The sequence below is a fragment of the Lepisosteus platostomus genome, chromosome 6 (assembly GCF_059453375.1).
Source record: "Lepisosteus platostomus isolate fLepPlt1 chromosome 6, fLepPlt1.hap1, whole genome shotgun sequence".
Lineage (NCBI taxonomy): Eukaryota > Metazoa > Chordata > Actinopteri > Semionotiformes > Lepisosteidae > Lepisosteus > Lepisosteus platostomus.
The window spans coordinates 41,105,570-41,128,470 of record NC_142616.1 but is presented as its reverse complement, the minus strand read 5'-3'; the positions used below and the strand labels follow the sequence as shown (position 1 = coordinate 41,128,470).

Genomic DNA, 22,901 nt, shown 5'->3' with positions numbered 1-22,901 from the left:
ATTGTATTTCTTAATGTCTTTGTATTGGAGCATTCATGTAAAAAAGCATTTCATTGCACTTGTGCATATGACAAATAAACTGAACTGAAGGAAATATGAGGAACAGGTAGCTCTTCTTGTCTGATACGGTCAAGGACCACCCTGAATTCCACCTTTACCTGAACGGTGTATTTCTGCAGCTCATCCAGAACAAAGTCCACCTCCTTGGCGGTGGTCAGCGAGGCCAGATTCCCGCTGAGGTTCTTGCAGTAGTGCTTGGCGTTTTCGTAGCTTTCACGGCTGGAGTTAATGCGCAGACAGGCCTCCCCAACGTGGTTCCACCCGTCTCCGCAGAGATGAGCTAAAACCAGGAAGATGTTGTGTGAGTCACCGTCCTTTATACACAGCGGGCATCAAAAGGAATGATGGCCAACAGAGTTTTTATACCAACTTACAGGCCATATGCTACAGTAAGTCCTCTGATTGCACACAAGGTTAGGTTCTAGGTAAACATGCCAGTGAATCTAAAACAGGATTTGCATTGGTATTATGAGGAGGTGGGGGGGGGGGGGGTCCTAAACATACTGGACAGACTAGTTACTGAGCAAAATTAAAATAACAATCTTGAATTAATGCTTTTGATAAATAAATTGGCATATATATATAATGAATACTTTCATAATTCATCTAAAATGAAGTATGTAAATGTTGGCCATGGTTAACCAAATGCCATTCAACATTAACGTTAAAATACAGCATATTATTAGCCAAATTCAAATGTACTGATGATAAGGTCCTGAGAGCACTACTGAAAGTTGCGCTGTGACTGGGTGACTGATTACCAGTCATTCCACCTTGGTATCAATCTTGATACAGTGTAGTGCTGTTTTAAAAGGTAGGACTAAATAAAAACAAAATTAATTTAATACTAACACTTAATACTAGGCCTTATCCGCCAAATAATTGTGTGGGATAGCTTGTTTTCTTTTTTCATCCCGTGCTAAAACTGTTTGTGCAGTTTGATTTACATCCAGTTAGGATGGGCTCTCTGTAAGATCCTTTCTTGACAGATCCTACAAAAATAGTAAAAATACTCAACTGTGGGCCCATTTAAAAAAATACTTTATTTAATTTGGTTGCCAAAGTGGTTGGCCAACTAGCCTTGTGCTCACATGTAATGAAACCTCTGCCCAGAATTTAAGAAAAAAAAACAATTACACTCTCCAATCATCTATAATCAAATAAGGCATACAAAAGTTTTGAGAGATTAGGAAAACATATGTAATTAGACACCCTTCTGGACTAAAAAGATGGCAGTTGTATTTTCCAGGACCATTTATTTTTATAACTAAGGAAAGTGATCCAAAATGTACAAAACAGCTCTTAATTTTCACCCCAAATTTTATGGAACAGTTTTTATGCTATGTATAATTATATACACAAATTTGCAGGCGGTGATGTGGTATGTGTTCTTTTTTCAGCTGCAGAGGGATTTAATGTGAAACTACATATTATTTTCACAAGAGTCTAAAAGTTGTGGGTCTTAAAAGCGCCAAATGAAGGCGAGCCATCTGTGTGTGATTATTTACAACTAAAGTAGGTGAAAATGATATACTATACCAAATCCAAAACTTGTAGTTTAATAAACATGGCTGATGAAAGTGGTTAAGAAAATTAATATATCATTTCCATTGGACTCTCATTTTCACTCTCATAAAATTTCCATCCAACAGAAGAGGAGCACTCAGGCAAAAAACAACACCTGAACCCGGTCAGAATGTGCAAATGCAGAAGACACAGCACACACTTACACAGAAGGCACTTCACGACAGATATGCATGGATTCGGATTTTACTGTAACGTTTTGCTGAGCTTGACAAAATACTAAGTTATATTTTACAAATCAAATTCTTGGACAGCTAAACACAAAAAGAAAACATCCAGTACAGCTACTAAAAATCCATTACAATGAAAACTAACTGAAATCAGATTACTGCAGTAAAGAAATTCCAAATAAGTTTATCTTTTTTGTCTCTGTACATTTATTTTTTTGTATTTAATTTGTGTATACTGTTCTACCTTATGTTTAGGATTAAGCACCCTTATTATTTTACACATCTACATCATATGCAAAGTCAATATTTTATAATTTGTTGTAATTAATTATATTATTCATATAATAACAGTCCATGGAAACTTGTTCCGTTAAGTGAACTGATCATTTCACATTCCAATAGCTGCAGTACAAGAAATTGCTATCTCTTAGAACAGAGATCTTCAAGATTACAGTAAAGAGTATATTATAGTATAAAAAAATATTTTGACTTTCACAAATTACAGAAAGGGTGAACAATTAGGTAAATGGGGGTAGAACCTGAACATAGAGTAGACGTTGTGTGAAAACTTGTCAGCTATGCTGATTTAGCACAGTCCCCTTACCAGGAAGAGCGTGACATTCCTGCTGCTGCTGGTCCCATTGGCAGTTGAGATTTAAAGAGCAGCTCTTGCAGTTTGCCAGCTTGCTGCAGATCTGCTCATTCCTGACGTGGCACTTTGTGTAATTTTTCACAGACTGCAATATATCAGCAGAAAACTCAGATTAAGTTGTATAACATTACATGTGTCATTCATCTGAAAATAAGGAAGATTTCAAGGGAGAAGAGGACACACACTACAGCAATAGCCGTTTACTGATCCAATAATCTCTTCTTTCATGAAGAAAGATAATCCACCACCACCCCCCATCTCTTATGCTCATAATGTTTTCTTTTTCTACAACACTAGTGTAAATAAGTACACTAAATGGGGTCAGATGCTATCGCCATAGGTCATTCTGTACAACAGAGCTGTCAACCACAGATCCTGGAGGACTACACAGTCTTCTGGGTTTTTGATCCAAATTACTGTATGTCAATTTAGAACTTAGTTAAGTTAAACGGACATAAAGTTAATATTTTTTTCAGAGCTGTTTAGAAGAGAGAATGGAGGAGGTCAATGAGAGGAAGAGGGCCAAGTATGAAGACCTGGTGCAGTGGTGCAGCAGTGTTGTTTGAAGGGCTGGAGGGGAAGGTGCCTGTCTATTGAAGGAGGTTGCAGGGGATCCACGAGAAATCCCTGAAGAGGGCCTACAATGGACTGGGCATAAGTGTCAGCCATCAGAGCTATCACTGAGGCTGTGGCATCAAGATGGCTGTGGATAAGGAGAAGTGATCCGTGAGCTCAAGGTAGTGCTACATGGATGCAGGCTGGCGTCACCTGGGCAAGGATGTCTGATATTGAAGGAACCTAAAATACCTGATGACCCCAGGATACATCACTGTTGATGTGCCCAAGTGCATCACATGATATTGCCAGCAGCTATATCACAAACCTGCAAGTCTCAACTGGCAACTGACTGAAGCTCAGCAGGTGTGAGCCTGGTCAGTACCTGGATGGGAAAAAAAGGTTGCTGCTGGAAGAGGTGTTAGTGGGGCCAGTAGAGGCACACTTTACTGTAAAAAGGTGCCGTCCTTCGGATGAGACATAAAGCCGAGGTCCTGACTGACAAAAGAATTAACAATATAATTGCTTTTTATACCTTCCGATATGGACGTGTCAATTGACATTGTATCTGCAAGGGCGTATCAAACATACTGTAATACTACACAAGCCTTCCAGCTCTGTGCATTCTGGTGATTTCCCAACTCTTTGTTCACAACCAGACACCCAGGAGCTACAGCAAGGACTGAAGCATCTCTCACAGAGAGCACTAAAAATCACAGGTATCCAGGCAGACAAAGAAAACTTAGTAGACCCTCCCTACTCAAAGTAACTCAGTCTTGGCAGAGCACAGACAATTGCAAATCACTGCCTGGAGAACCTAGAAGAAGGCACAGTTCAGACTCAAGTCTGCTATGTTGGAGCTGTAAGTTCAACCCACAGTCCAAAACCTTTGAAAGGTGGTGACTTCCAAAGCACACTCTTTTCAAGTTTCATCAGCTAAAAAAACTTCTTTCAAGCCAAGACAGAACAGTTTTGCTTCATCTAGTTAATCAAATATGGTCATAAACATCAGTGAGGGCTTGAATGGAATGCATAGTGTTAGACCCTGAGGTCTACCAGGAACTGCTTCGGTCTTGTACATAATGGGGATAATAATGATAGGAATTCCTATTGTAAGAAGCACACCACAGCTCTGCTCTTAGTGAGATATGTACTCTTCTCCTGTCGAAAGCATCTGTCCTCTTACCCAGTGCAGCAGTACTGTGATTCTATGGGACTTTGGGAAGCATGATAAAAACACAGACCTGCAGGTTTCAGCACAGACCACCTGCCAGAAGATCCAGTGGGAACAGTGTTCAAAACAGGTAATTAAAATACTAATTAAACTTTGAGTTTTAATCAGGGGGTACCTGAGAAAATAAAGCTTGCCATGTTCTGTTTCTTAATGAATTCCAGTGAGGTGAATTAAAATCCTAAGAGTAAGCAATAAACAAACCTGCCCCACAATTCTCAATCAGTCAAATATTAAAACTGTGTATTTATTTAATTCCTACTTGATGCATAAGGCTAAAGAAAGACTAACAACTGCAGAGAACTATTAGGAGAACTATTAAGTTCTCCTAAAATTGACTGAACAGATCTAAGGGTATAAATTCAACTACTGCACATCATTTTTATAAAATAATAAATGTTTTCTATACCTTGAGAAAATCCTACCTGATGAGTTAAAATTAACACACAGGGAACATTAACAACCAGTAGAATACGTAGGAATTAAATAACAGAACATAAGTTTTCATTGTTTTTTTTTCTCTCTTATTTTAAAAGGTGACAAACCAGGAAAGTTTTAAGCTGGCTGCTAAAAAGAGGTCAAATCCCTTTTGTATTTTTTTTTAATTTACAAAAACAAAATTCCCCGTGCCAGTAAAGAAAGATATGCTCAATTAATGTCCAAGGTGCATGCCTGGAACAAAGAAGCCTGCCCTCCAAAATTTAAACAGTGTTTAGTAAAAACTTTCCAAAGTTTAAACTGACTGACAGAGAATGTAAATTAAGGACAGGGCATTTTCTGTTGAAAACAAATATGAGCACAAGCTGGACACAATAACAGTTTAAACTCTTTCTAAGTGTGAAATGGTTTGTTTTGAGAGTCTCAGAGGTGAGGTGAGGAAAAAAAAAACATTACACATGCTGGAGCTGAGGTAAGCCCTGGGGGCACTGGAAGGGACCAAACTAAATTAATAGGTCTTCTTTATCCTGTCCATAAAAACTAGTTTCAGCAAGGGTCAGTGACTAAACCATTGCTCGCAGATTTCCTGCAGCCTGCACTGGCTACCTGCCTCATCATAGCGAAGAGTACTGCAGCATGCAGGAAGCCTAATTGCTGTTTAACAGATGAATTATGCATCTTTCCACTGGCTCCGGACCCAGAGCTCTTCGCCACACACTCACCATGGTGCAGTTGCTGGATGCTGAAATGCATTTTTTGTCTTCACACCACTGGCATCCGTTTGTGTTTGCAGTACAACTGGCACAGTCGGTGTATCGGTAACATCTGTCATCTGCAGCAACTGGAAGAGGTGGGGGGGTGGCGGGAGGGGGGATAAAAAAAGAGGCTCAGACAAAGAAAAAACGTGTATAGTGTATACCTTAATGTTACTAGCTGAATAGACTGTGGCCCTGGCACAAGGCTCTCTCTGTAAAGAAGGCAACATATGGCATGTTATCAACTTATCAGTACAGTGTGAGCATAATTGCACCCTGATCCAAGGCTACATCGCTTTTCATGCACATATTTATTTCCATTCTTATCTCTGCTGTCAAACAAATCCAATGTGCTCTTCTTAAATGTCAAGATTCAGAGAAGGGGAAAAAATTCAAATGTACAGTATTGTATTTTTACCCGAGTTCTAAGATGGGTCTAGATTGGACTCTATGCATTAAATTAAAAAAAAAAACATATACCTAGTAATCCACCTGAGGTGAGAGAAATAAACCTGTCAGCCACAAAAGCTACACATTTTCATATTACCTTACTTTTAGCTCTAAAATCCTGACAGAAGTATATAATATTCCATATGAAACTACAGACTTCGAGCTGTAATCATCATATAATGAGAGATATAACAACAAGACCTTTCTATGGTGATGGTGGCAGGCTCCCTTACTAAAAGAGGAAAAAATTAAGAAAGCCTGTTTTATGCCAAAAACTCGTAACAAGAGATTTTCTAAATTGTTTTTCCTGAAATCAAAATCCTACACAATTGATTTCTCCATCTGGAGAATTTCTTATGGTCAGCTAAAGTGTATTGCACAAGCATGCCTGAAATGTGTTCATTCTTAAGCCACAGATCTAGTTACATTTTAAATATTTTAATTCAGGTTTAGAAATGTGTAGTTATACATATGTTGATAACTCCACTCAGGTTTAACACAGGTGTGTTATTTTTGTACTTTGAAAAAATGAAGAATGTCATGCTAACACACACAGGGGGTGAAGAATATCTGCAACATTCAGAACTGCATTGCACTCCAGCTGTCTATATGTCTTTACAGATAGTAGGCATTCTGAAAACAGTAATTATTTTCTATTGCTCCCTTTAAAATCAATTTCCATTTTCTAAATCTAAAACAAACTGGGACTTCATTTTAAAGTCCTTTCTCCTTTTAAACATACAAAAGCTTCATAAAATATTCAGCAGTTTAAATATATTTCTTCCCTATTTACTTCTAATGAACAAACATCAAAGCCAAGCATTACATAAAATTAAAGCACTCTCCGAGTTTCCCTGCAGACTTCTTTTTATTTAATAATTAACCAACTGCACTAAACTCTGATTCATGACTCCACTATTACAATGCACTTCACACAGTAAGTCATAGTGATTAGCAAAGTAAAAAAAAAAGGTCTGTTTTCTTTAGAGACTCATTTTTAACACAACCATTCCTTTTGTTTGTATGCAATCCAGCAAATTTTGACAGTAACCATAAAATCTCACAGCAAGCAACTTTGTATCCTGCAGGGAAGTCGGCCTTCAGTGTAAATGGAAAAAAAAAAATAACTGGGACACGATATTTCCTGAAGGCATACTAGCACAAAATTATTATAAAAAATCATACACAAAGGATTATGCAAATGGGATCCATAAAACTGATAATGCAGCAAGTTCATTATATGTTTATATGCATGCATTTGTTACTGCACATGCAACAAATTGACTAAGAAAAGTGAAATTTCTGTATTTACCCAAACTTATCAAGTCACAATACAGTTCCGGTTCCTTTGTGCTTATTTCATTGCGAAGGAACCCATGCATTTTTTCTTTGAAAGCAAATTACTTTCATTTCTATCTCCTCATTTTGCTGAGATTTGCACTCTAGCAGAAACTACAATCCCTAAGGTGTTGTGAGAGACACCTTGTGTACCAGTGGAATGCAGTTCAGTTTGCTCAATAAAGCATAGCCACAAAGGCACAACTCCTGGTGTGTCAGAAATGTTAAAACAAGCTCCAGGGCAGCAAAACAACATGAACATGTGGCTGTTGTTCTTAAACAATGTAACTAAATATGCAGATAGTTCTTATTCTAACAAGTTACTCTAGTACCTCTAGACAGAATTTCAGAGAAGGCTCTTAATAGTCACACACAACAGTTTAAACATAACATGGGATCTGGTATTCTTGTTTGTTGACCTATTAAGTATGTTACTGCCTGTATAAACTATGGTGAAAAGTTATTAGAAAAAATATGGAAAAAACCTTCCACCTATAATTCTAACAATGGATATCATGATGAAAATGTTTTTTTTCTGCATTTGCCATGAGTCTCATTGTTAAATGCTAAAGGTGGTGCCACAAGTTATTTACTTTTGCACACAATATCTGGTGATTTGGTGATCATAGTCTAATAATCTATGAGTTCAAATTCCTTTTTATGTGCGGGAAGTCTTTATTTAGGATTTTCATTCTATATATATATATTCATTAAGAGTTCAGGTTCATATACAGTAATAGCTGTATAAGAATGACCAGCTTGAAGGGTTCACAAACTTTCAAGCATGACTGTAAGTGATTAGACATTCTTCATTTTTATTTCCTACTGGCCCTAATATTGTAATATTAGGAATTGCAATCGTGCAAAGTAATTCCACAAAATAGAATGTATGGTTATACCCCTTCTGTAAAAACAGCCCTAAATGCCTTGCTCAGTCAACACAAAGGACTGCTGCACTCTGCCTTGATTTTATTATTCATTGACTGATATCTATAATTCCAACAATTTGGTTGACCAACTCAGACATGAAAACAATCTGTGTAATTAGAAAGAATGGCAAGACATGACAGTAACAGAACATGTGCTGGACTAATGGCTTGTCCAATTCTAAAAAAATTGGCTATTTTCATTATTTGTATTATAATAAAAACATTTTATTTCATCTAAGTCAAAACTGATGCACAAAGAAATGCATGGTAATTATTGAAATGTAACTGTTGTTGTTAAACGCTTTCACACTTTTGAAAATCTCAAGAAACTGCTGACCCAAAATTTAGGAATAAGGTAATGCTGCCCTTATTCTCGTTTGTCTCATCACCACTATTACTTCAACACTAAAAAGAACCCTAATAGGAAAAAAATGGCATAAATCTGCTTCGTCTGATATTTCACAAGGCATAAAAAGAAGTTGGAATGTTAATAATGAGCTGCTTAAAGTGCTAGAGAATTAGGCAATTAGAAAGAGAAATGGCAGCTACTGTCTCTACTCACTAGCTTTTGGGGGGCACTGGGCTGCTAGGTTGCTGTCCCCCATGTGAAGTGGGTCCCAGGGCACACAGCGGTCGCCAATCCACAGACAGCGGATTCCTGGACCAGCGCTGAAGCATGGCTCCTGAGCTCTGAAGGCCTCACAGTTGGGTGGTTTGTACACGAGAATGTCATTGAGCAGAACGCTAGAGAACCCACCGAATATGTACATGGACCTGGAAGATAAAAGAGTACATGTTAACCATACCACATTTATTGACAAGTCCTATATACATGGATCCTTTCAAGGGCCTAAATTGCTAAAGGTGAAATAAGATTAGCCAACTATTTTTTTAACTTCTCAAATGGAGTTACATCCATGGAAAGACTAATTTTTGGTTTGCTGGTTACTTGAACCTTGCACAATGAATGTCCACTTACTCCACACATACTGCATGTATCATGCATCAGATTCAATTATCTTTGTTTTCCTAATGACGTACGCTACAATGGAAGCGTATTGTAGTACTGGCACGAGACACTCAGTACTGCTTCAGAAAATAACACAAACAACGTTCTGAACCTAATAAACCCTAATTTGAGCTCTACCCCAGCACACATTAAAAAAATTGACTGAAGTGCTCTTTTCTAAATTAGAATGAGTCAGTAATACTTAAAACACAAGCAAGTACTTTGTTGCAATCTATAAGAACTTCCCTAAATCTGATCCTACATTTTTCATCATCATTAATCTATAACCATGACTGTGTACAGTAAATAATCAAATTAAATAGCTAAGAAATCAGGGGAGAACCAGAACTACAGAACACCCCAATATGTGTCCAGAATCAGATTTTCAGGAAACCCCTGTATTTCAGTCTGTCTCTATAGTCCCATATCCACAACAGATTATAGGGGTAGTGATCTACACTACTGTGCTTGTGAGATTGTCATAAATTAGAGAATCCAGTTACTGTTCTCATAGCAACCAGTGATGAAATCCTAGGGCAGGTCAGTATAGAGCAATGAATCAAACCTAACTGGTTTTCAAGAGGTGAGAGGAAACACGAGCAGCAAGGGAACTTAGGGGAAAACATGCAAAACCCATACTAACAGGTGCTGAAGGCCAGATGTCAACCCAGAACTCAAATGCTGTAAGGCAGCAGTCTCAAACACCATGACATCCATTTGTCCCCTTGCTATCTCAAAAACTGACCCAGCAGAGAACAGTGTATGATACCACACGGGTCAACATGAGACAAGAGAGAGTTTTCGTTAGCTTACCCGTTGCTCACAACTGCAGAATGCCCGAAGCGGTTGACATCACGGTGGAGACTGGGTTTTGGCAGCACCTTCCATTCATCACAAGCTGTGAACATAGGCAGCATGAATATACCAAGAGACCCAGTTATTTTTTAAAACTCGTAATGGATAATACCCTTAGAGGTAAAAAAAATTACCTCCAGTAACAATTTTGTATCACTGCAGATTGAGAAAAATATAATGTCGGTTTATCAAATTTCACAGGTCTTTGTGTACTTAGCTCCGTTAATAGTTTAATGGAAACTGAACTCAAAATGTTAACACACTAGTACAGGTTAAGTACTGTATTTCTAAAACCTTTTTTTGGGAGAAATTCAAATTCCCATAAAACCGTAGACAGAGAAGAAAAGAATAGTATTTATTTTTACACAATGAAATTCAGAATTAATTTAAATGCATTATGAAAACCAATGCCTATTATGCAACAATGATAATAGCAGCTCCTTCAATAAGAAAAACTTAATCCAGGCAGCAGGCTGGAGGCTGAGCGATTCCTAAGCTCCTAATGTTATTTGTCAAAGTGGCAGGTCCTTTCAGAGCAGAACAGAAATACATGCTACCAATAGCCTTTTCTCTTATCTTTTCCCGCCTTCTCAATAATTCTGGAAAAGAGCACACACCAGAGCTCCAGATGATTATACTGTGGTCTGCTCGAGTCCCCTGCACCACTTTCACAAAAAGTTTTTATCACTGCATATCCGAAAACACACACTGAAGCCCTCCTAATTTATCTAGCTCCAGAGTCGAAGCAATAATGTCTAATTTTGTTGTTTCCAAAGGTTACAACTAAGTCAGTCTGCAGTTTGCAATGTATCTTGCTTGCTTAATAAATGCAGCGTTTTTTTGTGTTCGCATCTGCTGCATTGCAGTTCAAACACAGAAAAGACCCCTCATTACAAAGACTAACAAAAGAAAATGGAAACAAGATTTGTAAATTTCTGTCAGGAGAAAATTACTCTTCCCATTCAACCCTATCTCTACCTATTTTTCACTTATGAGAAACCCCTCAATAGTTTATATGTGTACTTTTGTAGTTCTTGAATTACAGACAACACCCACCAATCACCAACAAGGGAACGTTTGGCATTGTTAAAAAGCTGATTTTGCAAGCTTTTAACAATATCACCCTTTGCAAAAATCACCAACGGAGTGACAGAGTAATGGACTCAGACACATTCTAACCCCCATCACAGGGAACTGTAGCTATAGTAAGATGTTTTCCACACAATGGAAACATCACTTGAAACAACACTTATTTTCCAACAAGCCCTGAACATTGAACAATGTAGCAGTGTTTTACTCTGCTTCAGTATATTACTTCCAAATACAGTGGGCAAATTTAAAACTACCCCCTCCCCCCACACACAGCATTACCAAACACAGCCTAATGATTTAACCCTATTATTTGTTCCACAAGAGGAACAGTACAGTATGTCCTAGCCAACAACCACATAAAAGTGAGCACTTTACAATGTAATACTACTTTAAAAAAAGATGCAATAACAAAAAGAAAACACATTACATCCAAAACATTATAGAATTCAATATGATCTTTTGTAATCAATTAGCTTTTCTGTAGTAGAAGGCTCATTAATGAGCAAATTATTTTCTTATTTTTATTAGTCTAATGATGTCTGCTATGTCTAAATAGCAAACAACCAGTGAATCTGAAAAACAGAACCTTTAGCTTTTGTTGGAGAAAAAGAAAATGCGACTCAAAGCTCTTAAGATTAGGTTCTTTGTATTCCTTGTCCGTTTTTATTTCTTTATTACAAGCTTATTAATTATTGAAAGATCCCTGTTTAAAATCAATTATGAAATAATTTAGGAACTAGATTAAATAATTTTCTGCAATTAACTGGATTAGGAATGATCGAGGCTGAAGAACACTGGTCTGTAGGTCTGTGGTGTGGTGAGCTATCTAGGATCAGGAGAATACAGTGTATAACAGGAATTCTGCACTACCAGTAGAGGACTCTAGGAAAAAAAGTCTCCTTCAAACAGGTGACTCTTTAGGAAAGGTTCATTACACAGAAGGCCTATAAATATTTTTCTTTCAATCTGAAGCCTGTAAAAACAGCTGAATATAAAAAAATCTATAATAACGTATGGTTAAACCAAATGCAAACAGAAAGCAATTAGTTGCACTGCGAATATCAATATTTTGTGTACCGATATTAATCGCAAACAACACATTGTGTGCCAAACGCATGAGGTAATTAGTGTGTATTGTGTTTACAGAATAGAACACTATGGATTTACTGTGGCCTTAATAGAGTAATAAACAGCTAATTGCTGCTATGGTCCAGATGAAAGGGATACATTTATGACTTAAGTGCTTGAAAAATCATAAAATTTTAATCCACTGCAGCTGCTATTATAAAAATTCACTGCTGGACATCACCCTCATAATGTGTTTTTAATTACAGATTTTTCAGGCAATAGCCGGGAGTTATCAGTGCACATCTAGGATTCCTGATCACAAACGCTGACTCGTCAGTTTTATTTATTTTTATAATCGGAATTCACAGTGAAATAAAAGGATTCTCTGAAACTCCCACATCTTTGAAAAAATACATAAATTATCCAAATGGCATTTAACCTACAGTATGTATAAGTTAAAAGCTGGTCAAATTAAGTTCCTGGTACACAAAAGTAAAAACAGTGATTTTCTGAATATCTTTGCATATTTGAGGATTCAGAATTATATTACAGGAATGGATCTTATAATATGACATTTTAATCACTGGTGGGAAAACATGGGCTCCCCTAATGAAAACTGATCTTAAATTTTAAATACCATAACATACGTGTTAAGTCAGTAGTTATTTCTCTTAAAAGAGTATTCAGTATGGGAAGCATATTAAAGTACTCAAGCATACAGATAGGGAAGATTGAATGTGATAAATATGTAAAGACAGTTATCCTATTATCCCATCTTATTATGACTGCATTCCAAAATCCAATTTCTTTTTCTATTTTTTAAAAGCCTCTAAAAATTAACAATACAACAACTACAAGGGCTGCATTCAATAGAGAAGAATGTTGTTAAGAGAAATATTCACAAGATATAATAGTAGTCCCTTAAAAAAGCACACCATTAAATTTCCAATGCAGACACCTCAGGCATGGTCATAACTGAGAACTCCTAAAGCAGAGTAACCACACATTTACTGCAGGTGGTTTCACTGTACCAGTTTTAAAGTCCAACTCCTCCACTTCTCATTAAACAGAACATTTTCTGCACACACCATATAAATACAGTAGCTGGGGTGTGGGATGCAGAATGAAATTTGCTCACAACGGGGGGTGAATGCTGACTTCTCAGCCTTGACACATGTCCAGTTCCATAACAAATAAAAAAAAAAAACCTGTTCAGTCCTGAAAGAAATAGTTTTATTGACTTAATTTCTTACAAAAATTGTGGTAAATATACCGGTCTGAAAAAATAAATAATTTTATGGTAACAGAAAAGTGCAGTTTCTACAGCACTGCTAATCCAAAGTGGCACAACATTATCCTATTTCATGAACGTATTTCATGTATTCTCCACTTCTATGGGGCTACACTAACATCCTGTTGTTCAGATGATCATAATGCTGCAAGACACAGAAAAAAATTCTGCGAGACTGGAAAAATATTTATTAAATTACTATACAACAGTCAAAGAGGCAGACAAACAGCAAGAAGCTCAGTCCATCAGCATTAAGCCCCACGTTATTTTTTCTGTGCCATTCTCCATTTTTTTCTTACCCTTCTATTTCAGTACTGCTAACCACAAAATTTGTAGAGCAGCACCATATAAAACACTCGCCAGAGAAGTGGCAAATGGGGAATAATTAACATCCATGAAAAGGCTGCTAGGTCCCTTTTTAGTTTTATTCTTATCCTTCTGATAAATTAGTCCACACATACCACAATGCATTCTGCCTTCTTGTACTGGTTATGTGACGCGTTAAAGCAATGTTTCAAATACAAGCCGAGCTGTGAAGGTCACTACACACTGAGGACAGAGGTTCATCTGAATCCCAGCACACTCCTGGTACAGATATTTCCTCCATTCAGTTTCAGAATGGCACCATAACTGTGACCTGCGGGAATTTGGATATCAATAGTCTGTGTGAAACAAATGTGAACTGCAGAAGAAACAGCTTCAACTGTCAGAAAAGCCAGTAAATGCTGATGTAAAGAAGAGAAAACAGCTGTGCATTCACGAAACAGAGCCCACTCACACTGCAGCAGGTGTCACAGAAAGCTCAGATATCAATTTCCCATTGGGGCACAGGAAATTCACCTCTCACTGTGTTATGACAGAACTACACAAGTAATTTAAACAGCAAGGCAAAGTGAGGAGGGAGCAGTACCCTTTTGAGAATTTACCCATGATTGCTATTGCAGTCTAGCCAGTGATGAAATAATCCCGACCCAATCCAGAAGGCTAAAGGAGAACATGTATAACGGTTTTCAGCATTTTCTTTTACTTAAAATTTGTTTCAAAAAACACAGCTACAATTTCAGTCAGCTTTCAGCACACTGTAAGCACCATAGTGGCTTATAGGAGAGACAACAACAACTGGACAACACACACATCGCTCTAAAACATTGCTACAAGCTGCAGGTACCCCAAATATAAAAGTTGATTTTCTTTTAACTGAGGACTAAAACCTCACAAAAAAAACATACTTTTAGGGCCAGTAATACCTTTCACATAATGAAGGCCTTTCTTTATGAGACCAGTAGTTTGAATCTGGACTGTGTCATTAGCGAACGATGATCAGAATTACCTGAGGGGCAGCTCATCAAAGACAGTCAGTGCTTCTATAGCTTGCCACGGCACAGTTAGCAGCTGGCCAGATGCCTGCCAATATTTTAGCTCTCCTGTTTGTGCTGTGGGCTTACAGTGTGAAAAAGAAGCAGGTGGCTTGTCAGTCAACTTCCCAAAAGATGCATGTTTACAGTCTTCATCTCCTCTATGCTGGCCCAATAGTTTTAGTACTGAGCCAAGTTAATTAACAGTTGGCAGTTGCAAAATTGGACAACAAAAAAGATTGCTAAATAAATCATTGGTGGAGGGAGAAAACAAATACCCTGCATTTTTTCAGCATGCCTTCATTAGTTGCAACAGTATGAACAAACCTCTTAAGAAAATCACACCCATATAGTATTGGTGCAGTACTGTAACACTTGTGCAAACCAGTTCTTGGAGAACAGTTAAAAGGCCAAAACCTATAGTAATGTTTTGTTTATGGAAACTGAACATATATTTTTAACAGTTAATCTTGCAGCTTTCTAAGTGTTTGCATTTTCAACTCTCTATGCACGCCTACATGATTACACCCACTGATCAATTCCACATGCGCTTACAATGCAAGAACACATGCATCGGAAAATCTGTCAATGCCTCTCTAACTCCACAGTCCAAGTTATCTCATTCTCATTCTTCTACAGCAAATACAGGGTATTTTATTTCGAGCTCATTAAAACACCAACATTTTTCTCGTGCATCAGCCAACAGTGCTTTTATTTGCAAAAGGCTAATGGAAATAGCCTGCAGATGTCACATGGTGTTTGGAAGCGGTTATTGCAAAGTATAACTTCCATGTCAAGGAACTTCTTAAGCTAGGCTGTGAGCAATACCTTTACATGGCTTGATAGCAGCACTTTCCTTCAGAAAATTAACAGGACTTTCACAGGAGCTACTGCCGAGCAATGCAAGATGTCTTCTTTGCCAAGCAGCAGCTCATCTAACTGAACCACGGCGGAAGACTCAGTACGGTTGAGAAAAATAACACAGGCTGCATCATACTGACAGAGCGGCTCTGCATAACTGTGCAAGTCAGTAATATAACAAATAAAGTAACAATTCAAATTCTAAAACAGATTGTTTTTTAAAAAAAGCTTAGTTGTGTGCTATTTTTTTTAAAGCATCTGCAGATCTGGTGTTGGGTGTTAATGATACAACTACTTAGGACTTAGGACAAGCTGAACGAGTTATCCATTTTGCTGCCGTGTATGAGATGTAGACTAAAGGTTCTTTTAAGGCCACTAAACTCTTCACTTGCACCCACAGCACAATTCAAAGCCAGGCCCTCAGGAAGGAAAAGGTGTGAAAGGCCAAAAGTGCAGAAAACAGAGCAGTGACATTTAAATGAAAAGTCAAAGCACCACACACCCATTACTGCAAAACCTTAACACACTAGACAGCTACTACTGATCAAGAACAGACCCTGTCAAACAGTGGAGAGAAACAGTGGAGAAAGCCTCAAACTTCAAACACAGACTAACAGGCCTCAGAAATTGGAAAGTCACTAAACAAAACTGTGTAAGGGCACCTGATGTATATCACAATGGAGACTGTTTAATTTCCTCTCAGGATATTAGAATGAAGCTTATTATAAAAGTGTGCAGCAAACAAGGAAAAGAAAAGAAGCATAAAGAAAGATACAATAACAGCAAAACAGTGCGAGATAAATGAAATCATTTTAATGCAAGTTTTAATGAAAAGTATTTTCTCATTAAACTGCTTTGAGCTACTTTATCTACCCATTATATAAAACATCTCATTAAAGATGGAGGTATTAACGGCCTTCAGAGCGAATCATATAATTTTAATTACAGTTTATTTTTTCTGAAATCTAATTAGAAGTATGAGCAAAAGAAAGAAACACAAATGAAAATGACTTCTACGTCAACTTAAATTTAATCTCTAGCTGCAAACGCAAAAAGCTAATAACCACATACCCTCTAAGGTTATTTTGGAAAACAAAAACAAAAGCAAACACGTAAACCTTTAAACCCAACCCTGTGCATAGCTTTGAGATTAGAAAAGTGTTGCCACAAAGTAGAGCAATATTATACTACATACATTCCATAAATAAACAACACAGAATAAAACTTTTAAAACGCATTGAAAATAGAACTATGTTGGAATTGAAAATAAAACTAGTTAGAATTGTCTTCAAAAACCAAGTAAAATAATGATAAAGTTGTTGAAAAAATCATTGTGACAAAATCCTTTAATAAACAATCTGCATATTCCTTTAACATTAAAGACATCACACTTAGATTTTTATCTGTGACAGGAAAATACAACAGGGCAAAAACAACAGGAGGCCATTCAACCCATCTTGACTGTCTCGTTGCTAATAGTTAATAAATCAAACATTTCCTCCAAATTTCTCATAAAGGCACCCAGAATGTCAGCTTCGATAATTTAGATGGTCTGTTTGTCCCAATCCCTGCAACGCAGAGGGCAGAGAATTTCCCTCTGTTTTTAATCCTGCTCACCCTCAATTTCCTCTTGTGATCCCATCTCAGTGTTTCATTGTTAATTTAAAAGGCTTCCTTTCATATTAAGCCTGTAACATTTTAATGAAAGCAATCTTCTCTTTCTTACTATATCTAAGGAGTATAAAAGCTTGAATCAAACTACATACTATTTGTCCTGCTCACGAGATTCAGTTCCATTAAACTGATGTTGATTCTTCTTTGAACTCTTTTTGTTTAACTCAGCTCTACTCTCTTAACTTGATCAGAACAAAACACACTGAACGTGCTGTTAGTGCACCATGCAGACCTAACTATAACAGTATGGTAATATTATCATACAGTATGCGTATTAAGAGTGAAAGATTCGAAGGGCGTTGCACAGCCTACCATGAATAAAAAAAAGTTGCTCATCAAGTTGCAAGCTTATTAGCAGGCCTGCAGCTTATGTGCAAAACAGCATACGAATAACAATGCACCTGGAATAATATGCCCCAGACAGAAGTGTCAAAGGTGAGTTGTTTGGCCAAAATGCAAAACTTCATGTTTGAAAAAAACCTGACTGGAAGAACCTTAAATCAACCATCAGGTATGGCTGGGGGGGTGATAGTTGAGGTCTGCTTTGCTGCCTCAGTCAGGACCTAGAAGCCTTGCTATCAAATCTGCCAGGAATTCCACACTTAAAATATACCAGAAATTCCAGTGGAAAAATGTGAAACCAAAGTCCAGACCTAAACCCCACAGAGATGCTATGGCGGGACCTAAAGAGAGCTGTGCATACAAACCCTTAAATTACCGATCAATTACTGGAAACCTTTAATTCAAGCTATTACAAACCACAAAGGTTTAGAAGGATTTTTAAGATCTGAAGGTTTAACTTGTTTTCCAATAGAAAAGACCACCTGCTGCACAATATAAACTTCATGCTTCTTTTCAAAGACTATTCATATTGTAAGGACCACTGCAGTTTAATTTCTCTGAATTTATGTTGTACAATGTATCTACATACTGTATACATGTATATTGAGATTTCCTCTTCTGTTGCAATCATGTTATCATGCACAGCATACATTTAACAATATTACACCTTAATCATTAACAGACATTACAACTAAACACCAAAGAGACTGAAACATTCTGACTGAAGAATAAGTAATTCAATGCCCATTTGCTGATACTGACCCTATCTACAGATGCGACCTTCCTGAGTGTACAAGGTATCATTTGGTATACAGCTATAAGCACAGACAGTATCCCAGACAACAGCACATTATGTTTTTTTTATATTTTTGAATAATCATATGCAAGAATGAAATACTGTTAAACTGTCAGGTGGTGCAGTGACTCCTTAAAGTACCACAGCTGTGTGTGATTGTCAGACAAATCAGTACAGTATTAAAAAAAAGTTTATTGACCATAAGTACTTGCTATTAATCATCCTTTAAATATAAAAATGTTTTCAGTAGTGCATACTGTACGTCAATGGCAAATTGCAATATTAGTTTAAATATATTGATCTAAATTGTGACGCATTTTCTACATGGCTGCATCTGTAGTACCAGTCACTGGAACACAATACATGCCGTCTTAGGCAAGCCCAGAAAACCTTAAAAGGGAAAATAACAGCTGAGGTCTCCTGAGTGGCTCAGTTAGTAAAGACAGTCACCAAGCTTTGGGGATGAGCATTTGTTGGATGGGTTTTAGTTGGTCAGGGTATCCTCAGTATGTCATAGAACATGCACTCCTCTGAGCTTCTAGTGTACTTAATTCTCAAGCTAGCACTGGGTGACCTCAAACTGCAGGGCACTGAAAAGTGTACATTTCCAGATGAAAGTGTGAACAGCCCTCATCACATTTATGAACTGAGTTGATCAGCTGTTAGAAATTCCACTGCAGCGGGAGGGAGTTGAAACAAATATAATCAGCATTTCCAGTTTTAAATTTAAATATGTTTAAACTGTAATTATTTGTGAAATAATAAAAAAAGGCTTGGAAAATCTGAATCCATTCTTCAGGATAAAGAGGTCAATACTAAAAAAAATAACTTTTTTTTAACAGCCAATAATATCAATTTCTAACTGCGTCTTCAATTCAGGGTTGTGGGGGAGCTGGAGCCTTTCCTGGGAAGCAACGGGTGCATGGCAGGATACACCCTAGACAGGATGCCAGTCCGTCACAGGGCAGACAGACCAGTCAACAATATGTTCATAGTAATTAACATCTGAATTTGTGAGAGTGCCTCTTTCTCTAGAAACCCAGAAAATCAAGAAAGTTTTTTTTTTTAAAAAGCATGCAGATTGCAGCAAATTAATAGGCTACTTAAAGCACAAACCCCAGATCTACAGTGAAAGGTGGCATAAAACATTACAGCAAGCTTACATTTCTGTGTTTTTACTCAGAATTACAGATGGTGCAGAGGAAAGCTCTAAGCATCATCAAAGACCCCACACACCCCAACTACACACTGTTTGACCCATCTGGAAAACAGTACCGGAGCATCCGGGCCCAGGCTACCAGACTCAGAGACAGTTGTTACTCCCGCACTATCAGATTATTAAACTCCTAGCCTCTCTCATCCACGATCTGAATGAACCCTTGCAGTGCCTTCTCTCTTATCAAAACTCAAACACACACTGAAATCTACCTCTACCTCACATGTCAAGAAGTTCACTCCCCATAATTTTCTATCCTTTATTACATTCTGTTGATGTATGATTTTGCACAACTGATGTTGTTTTGCACATTACCTGTTACCTGTTGCTGTTTTGCACATTATCTGTTGTTGTTTTGCACATTGCGTTGTCTCTGTCTTTCTTTCTTATACAATTGTATTGTTGTTTTTTTGTATTACTTACGGTCTGAGAGCTAGCCAAACAGCATTTTGTTATACCATATACCTGTGTATGAGAATAATGACAAACTTGAACTTGAAGGGCTCATGTTTGTTATTGACAGTTTTTGCCATTAATGTTCAACAACATCCCAAAGATCAGCTTTATTCCTGAATAACTTGAAACAATCACTCGCTTGCTAAGACAAGAGATGGCTAAAACCGAAGAACAGGTATTTGCACCAATTAATCACCACTTTCTAAGAAGTGAGTGGTGAGTGAGGAAGGGAATTTTTGGCTCATTCCCTTTTCTTTACATTTTAATCAATGAATGAAATGTTCAGGCATTTAAAATTAAAATACCAATTATCACCTTGCCTGAGAAGAAAAACCTGAATAGTGCTCCAAAGAGACATTTGCATTTGGATCTCTTAAGATGGGTTATCAAGTTGTTGGGTAAAACCTTAGGTTTATCATACTACCGTTTTAATAGGAAGGGAAATTTTCAACTAAGACTTTGTATTTTTTCAAAATTACACTCTGCATTTTTATTTACATATATGTACATTTAACTGCAGCTGAAAAGGTCTTAAAGTGGTGTATACGTTTTATCATAACTAAGCAATGTTATTTCATTCATGATTAAGTTTAGTTGGATTTTGCATGCTCAGTGGCCCTGTCACCATTACATACCTGTAACCTAGAGTGTTAAACCTAAAAGAATCCATGTCAGGAAAATTATAAGTCTGTAATATTACCACTGCAACCTTTTTAACCAGTTAGCTTAGTTAGTTAGTTAATTAACCAGTTAGCTGTTTATTGATCCATAGTGTGGAACAATGGTTTGGTATTTTTAAAACATTTAAAACTGTTCAATAAAACACTCACTTCATCTGCTGCTTAGAAACTCAGGAGCACATACAGTAAGCTAATCAAGTTTGGATTTGTACCCTTCAGTTTTAGGTACCTAGCATTTCTTAAATGCTTAAAAATACTGCCATGAAGAGCTATTTTATGCCAGCCATGTAAATCCCAAATTGGTTTTTATGATAATGCTATTTTTCCAAACAAATCCTTCTTCTAGTTTTGCAGTTCACCACAATTTCAAGCATAGGCTTAGATTCACTGATCCAGATAGCAGGACTGTGTTACATGAGGCAATTAATGAATTGTGTGTACTGCACCTGCAAGAAATGGCTGTTTTCACAGACTTATGTGTTTAAAACAATTATGGGCAGTGTAAACAGGGATAGTTGTCACTCCAGGAGGTTTCGAGACTGAAAACAGACTTGGTATAAATATTTGCCAAGAGGGGGTTATTTTGAGGTTGCTGGGTCAACAAGAAGGTCACATCCTCATTTGTTGGTGTCATCATCACCTGTTTCTGAGGCTCAGAAATGCCTGAGACGATACAAAGTTCATTTGTGAAATGAAAAAAAGATTCTGTGGCAGTGCCACAGTCTGAAGAAAGCCTAAGGTGCCAGTGTGAGTGTTAAAAACAAATTGGTTCCTTTTTCTTACATTATTTTAGGTTATCTAAAGGTTTACACAATTTAATATCAAGAGATTCACCAGACAAGTAACTCCTACTGAAATAGCAATAAATATATTTCTAAGAGTCAATACATTAGAAATCAAAATACTTTGATTTAAAATCATGTCAAGGTCATATACTAATATCTTAAAACGGGCGTAAAATCATTTTCCAAAATCTACATTGAACTTCCTCAAAAGAAGCCGAGTTGAAAATCTTTCAAGTTACAATAAGCATGTATCATTTCTGTGGCTATGCTTTAGTTTGCCCATCACTGCAGGAAACAAATTGAGCAGACAAATCCAGCTCTTCAGGGAGTGAGAATACATACCTATGTCATAAGCAAGGAAATCGGCAGAAAAACATTTTGCTCCGTTGCTCAGAGAGGTATCGTTGTGTGTGTTTCCCCCAAAGACCAGCATAGCCCCACTTATGATGACAGCCGAGTGGAGATACCGTGCAAAGCCACTTTCCTTTAAGATTGTCCTGTAGGAAAATACAAAGACATTCATGCAGCAAAAGACTAAATAAAAATGAAGACCCTTCCTTTCAACAATGTTAAGGGATACACTATTTCCAAAGAGGCCTTTCCTTGTTTGCCGTTCAGAAATAGCCAATGAAGTCAATGTTAAAAGTAGAGCCTAGAAAGTTAGAAACAAAGACAGCCATCAGTCCCTTTTGGGGATACTGAGGCATTTATTCCAGCTCTAGCAAAGGCAAACCTATGAACAAAAGCAAGAAACCTCTTGATGCTCTATCAGTCATGGCTCTGCTTTTTTCATTTTGAACCTCAACTTTCCAGACTGCAGAGAGAGGCATAGATTGACTGAGCTCTTGCACATTGATCTAACTTTATATTCTCAGAAGACTTTACCTCAAGCACAAGAAAAAAAATAGAAACATGAAAAGCATCTCCAAACTTTAAACTTCAGGTAACTGCAGGAAAGGTATTATAACAATGAGAAATAATCTGGTGGAAGATATGTAAATGTCCTTATACTACAGCATAGCTCCAATTCAAATGTAAATAAAAGGTTTCCAGGTCGTTCACAAATAAGTTCATACAACAGTGATGAAACATGCAGAACTGTAACTCTGATTTGATGTCAGAAACATCAGCCTTGTACAGAAGCTATGCTGCCACGGCAAGGCCAATCTGCTAGCAGTTTATTGTAAGATATTTAATGGTCAGATTTAGAGAAAAGCTTTACAAGTTGAAAAGGAAGTGTTAGCACTTTAAGGAAAACA

The 22,901-nt window shown here is 37.2% G+C and overlaps 1 protein-coding gene across 2 annotated transcripts in view; it reads right to left on the bottom strand.

Annotated features, from left to right (window-relative positions):
• The window catches only part of LOC148661720 (attractin-like protein 1), a 429,208-nt gene that overhangs the window by 301,625 nt on the left and 104,682 nt on the right, over positions 1-22,901 (bottom strand). For both annotated transcript variants that reach the window (XM_088635864.1, XM_088635865.1), the window contains exons 10-15: positions 21,985-22,139; positions 9,985-10,069; positions 8,725-8,936; positions 5,413-5,531; positions 2,419-2,551; positions 159-340 (exon numbers count right to left, since the gene is read on the bottom strand). In XM_088635864.1, the coding sequence (XP_088491990.1) occupies positions 159-340; positions 2,419-2,551; positions 5,413-5,531; positions 8,725-8,936; positions 9,985-10,069; positions 21,985-22,139 (886 nt within the window). The remainder of the gene's footprint in view (positions 1-158; positions 341-2,418; positions 2,552-5,412; positions 5,532-8,724; positions 8,937-9,984; positions 10,070-21,984; positions 22,140-22,901) is intronic.